Below are 13,369 nucleotides of genomic sequence, written 5' to 3'. Positions count from 1 at the left end.
CCCCGCCGATCCCCAGCGCGGGTGCCTGGATCCCCCACAGTGGGAAGGCACCCACAGCGGGGATCCGGGGAGACAGGAGGCCGCGGTGGCCGGGAGCGGCGGCCCGGTGGGGCAGTGCCTCGGCCGGGGAAAGGGGTATGAGCAGAACCCAGCGAACTGCCTCGGGAAGGCAAAGAGCACCCCGCCCGGCGGCAAGATCTACCTACCCGCCCCTGAGGGGCCCCCCGCCCCGCCGGGGTCCGCCGCAAGGCGGGCCGGGCCGACGGGCCGCCCCCCGCTCTGCTCCGCTCCGCTCCGCTCCCCGCCTCCCTCCGGCGGCGCGGGCGGGGGCGCGCTGCGGGCCGCAGTCCCCGGCGGGAGGTTGTCATGGTTTCCCGGGTCACATGTGTGCGAGGTTCCCCGGCGCGGGGGGAGGAGGCGGCGGGGGCGGGGAGGCTTCAGTCACGGACGGGGCCGCCGCGCCAAGTGTGGGGCGAAGCGGAGTGAGACGCTGCGGCCGCCGAGGCTGCCAGGGAGCCGCTGCCCGCCGCGGACCCGCCCCCCGCCCGCTCCCACCTGCGCCGCCGCCCGCCCCTTTCCCGCTGCCCACGGGCGATCCGCCGGGCGCGCCTCGTCTCCGGGCTGCGGACCCCCGGCCCCAGCCGTCGCCCGCGGGCTGTCCCCCCTCCTCCTTCTCCTCTCCCCTTCCCCTCTCCCTCCCCCTTCCCAGCCAGGCTGCGCCCCCCCGGCCGGCCCCGGCATGAGCATCTCCATCCCGGCGGGGCTGACGGAGCTGCTGCAGGGCTTCACGGTGGAGGTGCTGCGGAGCCAGCCCGGGGACTTGCTGGAGTTCGCCCTCCAGTACTTCGGGCGCCTCAAGGAGGAGGCGGCCAAGGCGGCCGCGGACAAGGAGGCGAGTGGCCGCAAGGCGGGCACCCCCGCGCCCGGCCATGACAGGGGCGGCCAGCCGCCGCGCCGGGCCCCCCTCGACGCCCGCGGGGTCAACTTCGCCGAGGAACCCATGCAGACCGACTCCGAGAGCGGCGAGGAGGAGGAGAAGTTCCCGGGTAGGTGCCCCCCGCCTCGCCCGGCTCTGAGGGGGAAGGAGGGAGCCGGCCGGGAAGGACGGGCAGGGCGGGGGCGGCGCCCTCAGCCGCCCGGGCTCAGGTGGGCAGCTCGGCCGGGGAGGCGAAGGGCGGGCGCTCCCGCTTCGGCGGCCTCACGGCTGTGAGAGGGGCGGCCCCGGGCAGCGCGGGGCGGGGGGTGTGGGCCGCGCACAGGCCCCGGCCCCGGCGATCGTGGGTCGTGCCGGGGGACTGCGAGGGGCCGGGGGTGTGAGGAGCGCGTTGGCCTCGGTGACTGGAGTGTGAATGGAGGAGGCGGCGGCCTGCCCGGCTGCACCCTGCCCGGCTGCACCCTGGGCCGGTCCCCGCTGGCGTTGACGCCAGACAACGGAGCCCACGGGAGCTTTCCCGTCTCCCGCTGCAAACTTTAACCTGCCGGGCTTTTCCCTTTTGTTCAGCAGCGCTGGATGCGGGGCACGCAGGTAGCACCAGGGTCTGCAGCTGTATTACGTATCACGTTTAGGCCTGTGGTATTCCTAAAAGTTATTCTTCTTTGAGCACAAGAGAGCAAATCTACATTTTGTAGCTGGTCCAATGGTATGTCTACCATAGAAAACACTTGCCGTGGGCATGCTACTCATTTGTGCACTTGATTAAGCATTTTGCATCAATGTACTTATATGTGTTTCAACGAGCAGAGCACGATTTTAAAACGTGATTTCTTCTTGAAAGCTAGGGTGAAATTTTATGCATGGTAGAAAGGCCTATGGAGTAAGCATAGCTGTGAGGACAGCAAAAAACGGATGCAGTGTCTCCATGTTTGAGGGTAACACCTATCTGCACGCAGCTAATGATACCTTATCTTTGTGTGGCTGCTAGGCTTTATTTAGACACGATGTCAGTCCATCAGCCACTCTGATTGATGGGGTGAGTGGTAGCTGTCTCTGAATGGTGGATAGCGCTTCGTCTCATGATCAGGCTAAATGAAGGGTCAGTCAATACGGTTAGATGCTGAGAGGTCAGTCAATAAGGTTAGATAGAGAAGAGAAAGTGTCCAAGCATCTTCATAATCAGCTTTTTTTTTGAGAACAGCTTGAAATTGAAGTATATCTCATCAGATCGTTGAAGCATTCATCCCTCCAGGTCATGTTGGAGGTAGATTTACTTAGCAGAGTACAGAAGCCAGCTGTTTGCTAGAGTAATATCAGTGCAGTTTTAAAAATAATGTCTTATGTGCATTTTATCAGAAAAAATGTAGATGTTTAAGAACTGGGTAAGTTTTCTGAATATGTTACGCTTTAAGACAACTGCCATTCTTTTCATCTGTTCTTTGCAGCTATACCATGCGTGTATAATGGGAATTTGAATCTGTCAGTCAGGTTCTGCAGATTTATGTGGTAGTTTTGAACCCTAATGCTGATTATGTGAGATTAGTAAAAATCTGGAAATTTGCTGTCTTTGAAAACTGAAATGGTGGTAATGTGGAAGAATAAAATTATTATCTTAATTCACTAACACTAGACGTGGTTTTCAAACATGAATTATTGCAACACTAAACAGACTCATTGGTGGATGGAGAACTGGAACGTTGTATGGAGCGAAGTGCAGAAATCCAGCTTGATTTATTAGCATGTATGTGTTACGTATATAAAATTTTACAGGGTGTTTTAAGAAGCTTTCTAAGCTTTATCTAATGAATACCTGTAATCAAGATTCTCTTGATATTCCTTTTGTTGTGATTGTGAAGAAGGAAACCCATTTTTGTCAATATTCTCATTAAGGAGCATACTAGAATGACTTAGTTTAACTGATTGATTTATGCATTTGACAAAAACCCTTTAAAATATCACGTTTTTAAGCCTAATATATCTTGAAAGTTTAATCGTATTATGCCTTATAATTTCTGTCACTTGGAGTAATTAATAATTAAAAGTAACAAAACCGGAAATATTTGTGAAGCCATGTGGAACGTGAATAATAAGTAAGTTATAGTAAATTATTACTAATGGTGTGGTTTTGTATGTGTGCATTGTGCAGGAGTGTGTATTTTAAATCAAAATTTTACATCTGGCCTGAATATGCATTCTTTTAAGGTAACATAACAATGCATCCACTCAGCCTTTTGTTAATAACTGGAGGCATAAAGGCTTGTGTTAAAATCTTTGTTTAATGAGTTTAAATACCAGTTTTAAAGTGCATTTCTTTTGTGCTTTTGCTTTCTGTTTCTCTACATAGCAATTCTTGAACTTAAGTTGGGGGGAGTTTTTTTTCTTTTCATTTTTTTTCTTTTGCCTTTATGAATAATCAAACTGCTTCTGTATAGTCAGTTTGTCCTGTTTGTATACTGCTTTTGTACAGGACACAAAAACAAACTGGAAAAGTTTATAAGCAAATGCAAAATAACCTCTGAGAAGGAGCTCAGACCTGCTGGTGGTACCTTTTCTTTGTTAAAGCAGTACACTTGAAATGTCGAACTGACGGCATTCCTTAATGAATTCAAACAGGATGCTCCTTGTAAATGCTATTGTCTCCCACCTTTCTTTTTTTCCTCTTTTTTTCTTTTTCTTTTTTTTTTTTTTTTTTTGTTTTTGTTTAATCCCAGTGCATGTTTCTAAATACCTACAAGCACTGCAGTTGAACTCTTTGTCAGTATTAGTTTTGTCCTTGAAATGGATTTTGGAAGGTACATGAGCATTATCCTATTTCGGAAATGACGACCATAAGCTGTGTTTAAAAGAAAAAGAGAAAAAACCCTATTCTCAGGATTAAGAGTCACATGTGAACCATGAATTAAACTCTGTTCATATCCCCTGCTGTGTCCGTGACATCAGTTGCAGAAATAAAGGTAAAAGCAGTTATCTTGTCTGGAGGAAGAACTTGGTTGTGTTGGTGTCGTAATTCTGAATTGGCACCTGGAGTTAAGGTGACCTCTGAAATGATGTTCTTTAGCTTCAGAGCATTTAGATTATCCCCTTCTCAACACACTGCTTAAATTGGGAATGATTTTTAGGTCTTCTAGTTGGTGGGTTGTTTTTTGTTTTTTCTTTTTTTTTTTTTTTTTTTTTTTTTTAATATATGTTAAGTTGTCCTACATGGGTGTATTTGTGTTAACCAGTGACCACAACTAATTCCTACTAGTACTCATAGGAATTACTAAATTGAATAAGACATATACATAAAAATGAGCCCCATTTCAGCAAATTCTTCTAACCGTTTTAAGTGCATATTGAAATGTATTATACTGTGTCTGCAGAATTTGAAAATGCTCAGTAAGTTATTTGTTCTTTTATGAATGACTCTACTTTTCCACTTACATGTCTATATGCAACTTATTTGAAGGGTAATGCCCCATATAATTTGTAACAGCTGTTTTTTAAATATTTGCTATAGCTAAAATTTCATATTTCGTCTAGCCTTAATGTGAATTAGTAGAGGTGTTTGTAGAGGGAGCATTGCTGTTCTTTAAACTTAAAAATTGCAATGCTGTGTGTACAATTTGGCATCATGAAGCCTCTGTTTTGAAATAACAGGTAAATTGTAGAAACCAGAGCATTGGAGAAAACTTTGCACACAACAGCATCCATGGCAGCTTTGTGATGATAAATGAACTTAATCCGTTCTGTTAATCTCACTTATGGTTTTCTTCCTTAAATGAAACAAAACCAGAAAGCACTGAACAGTTTGCAACCTTCCTTCAGGTCTGTTGTGCAATGACAATGGGTAGATTAGGGCAGTGGAAGGGCTCAATAAGAGCAAGGAAGCAATATAAAAGTATGCGTAGGTTGTAGTAGGGTATCATTAAATTTGGGACCATATAGAAAAATATGTGAATTTATTGAAAATGTGTATGTTCAAATTAAAATCTGGGTTATGATGGGTGGTGGCAAAAGCCTTACTATCTCATACCTGCTTAGCCAACTTTTAAGAATCACAGAATGGTTGGGGTTGGAGAGACCTCTGGAGATCATCCAGTCCAACCCACCTGCTAAAGCAGGTTCACCAGAGCAGATCACGCAGGAATGTGTCCAGGTGGGTTTGAATGTCTCCAGAGGAGGAGATTTCACAACCTCTTTGGGCAGCCTGTTCCAGGGCTCTGGCACCCTCAAAGTAAAGAAGTTTCTCCTCATGTTCAGATGGAACCTCCTGTGCTTCAGTCTGTGCCCATTGCCCCTCATCCTGTCATTGGGCACCACTGAAAGGAGTCTGATCCCATCCTCTTGACACCCACCCTTGAGATATTTATAAACATTGATGAGATCCCCTCTCAGCCTTCTCTTCTCCAGGCTGAACAGAGCCAGCTCTCTTGAATGAAGTTTTAATAATTTCTCCTGTCACTCATCTGAAATACAAAAAGAAATAAAGCATCATTTGTGTGGTTATAAGGACAAAGCTGATCAGACTCAGGCTGGCGCAGCCTGACTGTGGAAGCAGTTCAGAGAAGTTCCTGGTGACAGGCAAGTCCCCTGCGGGCGTGTGGGCACGGCATCCGTGTGCTCCCGGCGCAGCTTTGGGCTGCACCCGCTGGCAGATCCTGTCTGATGTGTGCGCAGCATGTGTAAGAGACCATCAGGGACGGGCGTTTGGCATGCAGACAGCTCCTGGAGGGAATTTTAGCTGCATGGATGGGTGCCTTGGCGGTTCAGTGGGCCTTGGTGGGTGGGAGGGCCACTGGCCGCTCTTAGTGGTGTGTGCAGTCACAAAAACACAGTGCTTTCAGTGCTTGATGTAAATCTTCGGAATAATAGAGCTTTTGGAAAGAATGTTATCCCAGTATTTTTGACAGAAGAAAACTATTTTCTTTCTGGCAACAGTTATGTTAGAAATCAAACCTGAGCAACTTGGCAGTTTAGTCCTTTTTTTTTTATTTTTTTCTTTCCTTTTTTTTTTTGTCTTTTATTTATTTGTTTTTTTAAATCCCTTAATCTGACCCAGGTGTTTCTTCTCAGTCTGGGAGAACTGCAGTCCAAAAACTTAGTTTGACAAAAGTGTAAGCAACTAGAAATTTGAACTTGTAATGGGGTAGCATTCAGTAGTCTTTGTAGTAGGGGATATGGTTCATTCTCAGACATATGTGTATTTGTGATTGTAGATGAAAAACATACTTCTGCTATAACCACTTTTTTTTAAAGAAAAGTATGTTTTTATGAAGAATTTAGGTGAAGTGATAGCAGCCTCCACTCAAAAGTGTGTATGTGTCCCTGCTCAAAACAAAAGGATACATGAGTGAAGGTGTCTCTGCTGGCTATTGCTTTGTTAAGTTTGTGTCTGTGCATTTAAGAGAAGCAGGAAAAATTCAAAATACTTAAGGACATAAAAGTATTAAAACTATACCAAAACCATTTGAATTTATCTCCAGCTTTTTCTTTAAAGAAACAGCTTGAAACTGTTTTGGCTGTCTGCTCAGCTCGGAAAGAGAGAACAGCATTAATTCAGGAAGTATGAGAAGACATACAGTTCTGTTGGCATGAGTTTGTCATGATTGCATTGTGAATGATAAGGTATAAACAGTGTCAGTACTAACATTTGCACACCACCACTGTTTCTTGCACGTATCATGTCTGTTTTAAAGGAAAGCTGGCTTCCTCAAGAATGCTCCAGGAGTTTTGTGTCACTTGCTGGCTTTGGTTCAGTTTCCCAAAGAAACCTGACATTTTTTGCTCCTTGTGTTTACTCCTATTGATGCATTTACATGACTGGAAAAACATTTACTTTTTTTATTTTTTTGTGAACAGAATGAAGATGTGTATGTGGACACTAAGGAGGTGCCTGTTATTAGAGCGTACTCCTGTTGGTTATAAAAAACAGCGTAATGGCCTAGTGTTTGTAACCTGCACAGAGATGCTTCATGCATCTGTCAATAAGTTAAGCTTAGTTTAATACATATATATCTCAGGGCTTATCCTCAATTTGTTAAGCAAAAGTGTTGCATTCTGTCCAGTGAGAACTGTCAGTCTGAGGGAAGTCTACCTTTAAATAGTCAAATCTCTGCAGGCTCCTTGGCCTTAGCTGCTCCTGTAAATCTGGAACATAAGGTTTAGAAATCACACATTTAGGTCACAAGGTATTAATCAAGGTATGGGCTGCTGCCCCACTTCTGCCTTTCCAATATCAAAGATGACCTCTAGATTGGGAAATTTTATTTGTCAGGACAGTGGTGAAAGAAACAAGAAGGCAAGGTGGAAGGAAGGACATGGAGGCAGAAAGGAGTTGGTGGGTGGTAAGGAAAATGCAAAGGTAAAAGCGGGAGGAAGGAGGAGGGACAGAACTGAAGTAAGGGGAGGAAGACAAAAGGATAAAGAGCACATGTGAGAGAGCACATTAAATTATCTGCTTTTGTTTTCTCTACCCAGATATAACCCTGCTCTCTTTGTGTATACATCCCAAATTTATGTCCTGATTTTTTTTATTGAAATTCTGTTTGGATTATAAATGTATTTCAGAAAAGCATAAATGCAAATTTACACTAAAATTAGTGGTCAATGCATTTTATGAATGTGAACTGAGTCATTTGTGATTTTTTTTTTAATGTGTTTTGGTGTGATCACCTGTCATTACCATACCTGGAGACCTATAACACTTTTGTTGGGCATGGATTCTAATGAAAGTTTCAACTCAAGTTTTTCATGGAGAATTCAGATTGTTTTCAACCGTTTTCTGTTTCAAAAAATAACAGTAGTGTTTTTTGTCAAAGAAGTTGATATGCACATAAGTACAGCTGCAGTCTTCATAGAGAGTTAAGATGGTTTTGATGCTGATGGAAAAATGAAATATTGAATAGTACATAACAAAGACTGTGAAATGTTTCTTTCTTCAATGCTTAATAAAAAATTACAGTGGTTATTTCACCGACTATTATTTTAATGAGGTACCTTAAAGTCACGATATAGAAAAACTACTGCTTCCAGTTTGAGCTCTTCTTTTGAGCTTCAAGGGAGTGTAATTATGGAGAAGCTCCGGACTTTAAAAAGGTGAATGATGTTTTTTGAAAAGTGAATGAAGGAAGGAGAAGGCTTTGAGAATAGGTCTTGACATACATGAATTAGAAGAAAAAGAGGTGATCTTACTCGGGATGATACATTTATCATATAAACTTTTTTATATTGTAGGTTGTTATATGGATGTGGTTGTGTAAAAGATGAAGTCCATGTATGCATGAGTTACTACGTGCTAGGTAAATCTGTTAACAGAAATACAGACATCTATAAGTCCATATTATTACCATAAACATCAATTATGGTATTGCTTAAAAGCAGTCTTATGAGATTTCTGAAGGAAATATATACTTTTTCCTTTTCTTTGGGACATTGGATGATGACACAGGTAACTCTAGATAGCTTTAGATAGAGGGTTTATGCTGAAAATTCTTATCCTTTCAGGGAACCCTTTCAGACTTGCCTTTTCACTTGCTGGGTAGGAATGGTAACCTGTTTACTTCATGGAACTGAACAGGACGTTCTTACTCTGAATTTTGATTGTGACTAATAATTATTTTTTAATTTATTATTATTATTTATTTATTATTATTAATTATTTATTTTATTAATTATTTATTTAGTTTTTATTTAATCTTTTCCTTTATAGACTACATTTCTGTTTGGTAGAACGCTTTTCAGTCATAGTACTAAACAAGATGTTGAAGAGGGTAAAGTTTAGCTTTGGGTGTCTTCTGTTTCCTTTTGTTTTTTACTTTTCTAATTGACTGGTGTTATTATATTTTTTCCTCAAAGAAAGGCTTCATGTTTGTCAATTCTGTTTTTCATTTAAAAATTCAGAGAGCTCTGTTTCAGGTTTTTGTGCATTTGGTGATAAAAATAGCAGAAGTACTCAGAATTTTTGTTTGCAGTCTCTAGCTGGTGTAATATATGAATCCAGATTTAAATCAATACAGCAAGTAACCCAGAAGACACACGGGTTTGGGGCTACATCAAGAAGATGGTGTTAATCAAATGTCCAGTGCCTCATTCAGCATTTGAAATGATACCATGTTATGCAAAAAAAGTGTGAGATCTGAAAGGTAGGGGGATGCTGACAGGGCAGGGTGTCTGAAGCGCATGGGAGTAAAATGCAGGTTGTGGGCACAAGGGATCCACAGAGTGAACTGGACACCAGCCATATGGCCGTTTGCCATCCTTTGCATAAAAGGCATCCTTTTAGCACTGCTGCTCAGAGAAGTCATTTACGGACTATGGATAAAAATGAGGAAATGATAAGGAACGAAACAACACAAACCCCCACATTTTAATTTAGCCTTGCCTCATTTTACTGTAACACTGGATAATGGAAGGTAGAGTGGTAAAAAAACATGCTGTAACAACAGAAAGTATTTTTCACTTGTGCGCTTGCCTCTTAAATTGCTCTGCTTAATTATATTAATATTAAGAAAAAGTCATCAGAGCAAGAATTTGAAGCTGAGTGCTTGTGCAGGTCAAAGCTGATAACGAGAATAGCTTTCTTACACAAACTGTTCCAGTTATTTGACTAAAGTGTTTTTTGTAAAGCTGGGCTAAAAGGGCCAATTAGTAAATATTATGAAGACTTCCTTAATGGATGGAGTAGAAAATTGCAGTATAAAATAGATTTTGAAAGGAGAAGAAGTAACGTGATCTTTCCTGCTCAGACTTGTTCCAGATACTATCCTGCTTGTATAAAGATCTTTATAATAGCATCAACTTCTGAATCCCTGTGATGCAGATGTAAAATGTGTTTTTATAAATAGTCTCTTTGTAGTGTAACTTTTTAGCAGACATGTCTATTGTAAAACATAGCAGACAGGAAGAAAATAAATCCTTGCCCAATGCTGGAAAGAGAACATTCCTTGCAAAGTCTCAGTATTGACTATAAATAAAAGATGTACAGAGTCCTCAGTGTTGGGATGGATACAAGCTGGAACCAAGCATAAACATTCAGACTTGTTCGCCTGAGAGCGCAGGCTGAAAGGTTTGGTGCGTTTTCCCAGTTTTATTTTAATGATGGAGTTATAATGCTGGTGTGACAAAAGAAATCCATCGCTGTGAGCTAGAAGGCATTTGTAACTGTTGCAGGGTGTGGATTAGCTTGAACTCAAGCTGTCCATGGCAGCATTGTGGTCGCCTTTTTTGGATGACCCCGCGAATGTGTATATATTGTCACCGTACTAATCTTGGCCTTCTGCTAGTGAACTTGTTCACTTTTAGTTCCTTTCTTTGAGGCCATGACACTTCTTTTTGTTGATGCTTAAGGAACTCCATCGTTAGGCCAGTTCTTGCCTTCGGTAAAAGGTTCAGACTGGTGTCACAAGTCCTTGAAATAGGTGTTCATCGAGAAATTTTTAAGTTTTGCTTTTTAAGATTCTGCAAATGAGTGTCTACAAGCTAGTAAGTCTGTTTAAACACTCTTGTGGATTAACAGTAGTCAAGACCTTTAATGCCAAAAACTTTGTCTAATGGGGAGCTGGGATTGTCCTGAGGTTTATTATTCTCTTCCAAATCAATGTTTGTGATACTCATCACACAGTCAGAAACGATTAAGATGTCTACTATAGAGATATGTTAAAGTTTTCTTAAGGTTTTGAACACAATGTTTTCTACCATTCTAATAGAACCATTTTTTCATCATGAATGTGTTTTGAAGAAGGTAGGTTCTCAGTAATAGACGCTATGAAACATTAGAGGGACAGTTTTTTGTTGTTTTTTTTTTTTTTTTTTTTTTCAGTTTTGCCTAATTTCTGTTGAAATTGAGGAGTTAAGATCCAGGTACCTTTATAGATCTGCTTCTTCTGTCTCTTTGATACTAGGCTCATTCATCATTCTATCTTTAGTTCTGCGTTGTTGGTGTTTTTTTAATGCGTAGCATTTTCTATTTCTAGACATGTTGTTCAATGCTTTTGAGTAATGTTCAGGCATCTTTCCCTAAAAGCCATCTTTTAGCTGATAATTTATCTGTCTCTATTGGTTTTTAATAGGTGCTTGAAACATAAGAAACTCTGATCTAGCTTTCTTCACTACATTATTTAAGCATTTGTGAAGTAATTTAAATATAGAGTTAACAGCCTTCCTTCCTTCCTGTTGCCTCAACCTACAGGAAATATTATTTAGTGGCTAATGCATGTATAAAAAAGTGCTCTGAAAGTAGACAGATGGTTATTTATTCTTAGATACTACTACATTCAATTCTTGGTAAAAATTTATCTGCACGTCTCCTTTGCTAATCTGTCAGTTTTGTCCTGCTGGAATGTAGCTGCAGCTGGCAGTTGTGGGAGTAGACACAGATTAATTTCCATTATCCACCTTGCAAAGAGAAGTGATTTATTCTTCTGGTTTTACTTTCTTAGGAACATTAATAAAATGGAGTTGCTTTTCAAGTGCGCCCTCGTTTGCTGTCTATCTGGAATATATTGTCATATGAACATGGCTGGTTTTTAATTATTTCAGGTTGTAGCCTCAAAAACTTGAAAAAAGAAGAGAAGCAATATCATGCTTTCTCTAAGTTCATCCTTCAAATCATTGCATTCAGTGCTGATATAGGCTTTGGGATGTAGAAGCGACTGGGAAGTCTTGGGATCTTGGGAAGTCTCAATCAAAAAACAGTTTGAGCTTGTGAGAGAAAAGAGTGCTTTCCATGCAGAAATCTAGGTGTTTGTCCTCTGATTTGTTTTTGGGGAGTTTTGGGAGTGTGGAACAGCCTCTAGAGTAAAGTTTCTTAATGTGAACTTCTGTAAATACTGCTGGAAAGACCTGACTTTCATGCTGCTGCCAAAATTGGATGCCATTGATCCATTTCCACCAAAGAGAGGATTTTCCTGGGGAGCTTATATAGACTGTAAGAGTAAAGCAATGAGTTGCAACCTACTTCTTCCATCTCAGCTATTGTGGTGGTGGTGGTGGTGGAGGAGGATTTGCTAAAGGATCTTTCTCATGCACTGATTTTTTAAATTATTATTATTTTTTATTTTTATTTTATTTTTTTGAGAAACAAATGATAGTAAGAGACAGTAAAAGACAGTAACAGCATTTCTATTTTTCACTTTTTGTCACTGTTATAGAGTGTATCAGGTGTTTTGCTTTCCTCCTTTTGCTTTTTGCAGTATGCGAAATTAAGAAGGTTGCTTCAACTGCTATTGATAGAGAAGCTCAGTCAGTGGCTAGCATCCATTTAGCTTGTTTCGAGATAAAGGCTTATTTGCAGTTCTGCTTGACAGTAATGGAAGATAAATGACAGAAATGTGTGTGATCACACTTCTCAGTCAAAAGGAGACAGGTTGATATTTACAGTTCTAGCATGACAGTGTCTTTAGAGCTCTAACATCAGATGTGGAAGACAGCCGGGGAGTGAGTTAAAGTGCATGTATAGGCCTTTCGGAAGAAGGGGCAAGTTCTCTTGGATCCAAATCATTGCACTGTTCTTGGTATTAGCCCTACCTCTTTGGGTGCTTACTGGAATATACTTTTTTATGTTTAAAAAATGTGTTTATGTCTCACTCTGGAAGTGTGCCACTGTAGAATCTGAATCCTTGACAAAAAACAAAGCACCTGAATGAGCTTCAGAAGCAAATATCCTTAAATCTTACAGGTTAAGGAGCCTGTTAGTGCTTCTTTCTAATAAACCAGGCCACTAGTTATCTCTCTGGCTTGGAGGTGACCAGCCCAGGGTCCCTTTTGGAGGGGCTGGCCCATGGTTGCTGCCTGGGGGGCTGGGCACTGCCGGGGCGTCGTGCTGCTGGCGTGGGGGAATTCAACCACTGAGCACAATGAGTTTTGTTCCTCTCATGTACCTAGAGTTTTCCATGGTTTCTGAGGTGTGTTTTACTTCTGAAACCGGACTTAGCGTTTGTGGCTCTGTTAGAAATCGCTATGTTGTGATCCAATGTCTCACCTTCAATGTTCATTGCAAGTTCCTCTTCTATGGAATATTTTTTTGTTGTTGTTTTGATGTTTTATTTGCTGAAGTTGTTACTCAGTTGCTTGTGAAGAACTAATAACATTGACTACACAGCACTGACCATACAAACTGGCATATACTTCTACTGTTTAAGTCATAGTATAAAAATCATAGTGGGAAGTTGTCTCAGCACTCTAAATGGTTGATACATGTTCAGTTCAGTTGGGGGAAAACCAAAACAAAACGTTTTATGGCTGGAAAGATCCAGTTGGTGTATGACATGGAGTTTGTATCACACCTTTGCAACACCTAGCTGTGTTCAGGAAACACATTACCCCAGGCACATCAGTGTTCAGATGGTGCAGTGCCCACAGCCACCAGTACTGGCTGCTGAGTGATGGTCCGGATGAGACAGACCCACACTGAGTTTGTGTGACCTTTCCTTCAGGGTGCATTGCAGTTTGGTGTCA

The 13,369-nt window shown here is 42.0% G+C and overlaps 1 protein-coding gene across 1 annotated transcript in view; it reads left to right on the top strand.

The window, feature by feature from the left end:
- The first annotated feature begins 374 nt into the window (after positions 1-374).
- The window catches only part of PRKAR2B (protein kinase cAMP-dependent type II regulatory subunit beta), an 89,822-nt gene continuing 76,827 nt past the window's right edge, over positions 375-13,369 (top strand). Inside the window, exon 1 of the mRNA XM_065049036.1 lies at positions 375-1,046. Within this exon, the coding sequence (XP_064905108.1) occupies positions 740-1,046 (307 nt within the window). The 5' untranslated portion in view covers positions 375-739. The remainder of the gene's footprint in view (positions 1,047-13,369) is intronic.

The sequence above is a fragment of the Columba livia genome, chromosome 1 (assembly GCF_036013475.1).
Source record: "Columba livia isolate bColLiv1 breed racing homer chromosome 1, bColLiv1.pat.W.v2, whole genome shotgun sequence".
Taxonomy (NCBI): domain Eukaryota; kingdom Metazoa; phylum Chordata; class Aves; order Columbiformes; family Columbidae; genus Columba; species Columba livia.
Note: the sequence above shows the minus strand (reverse complement) of the source record. Positions and strands in the feature narration are given on the sequence as shown.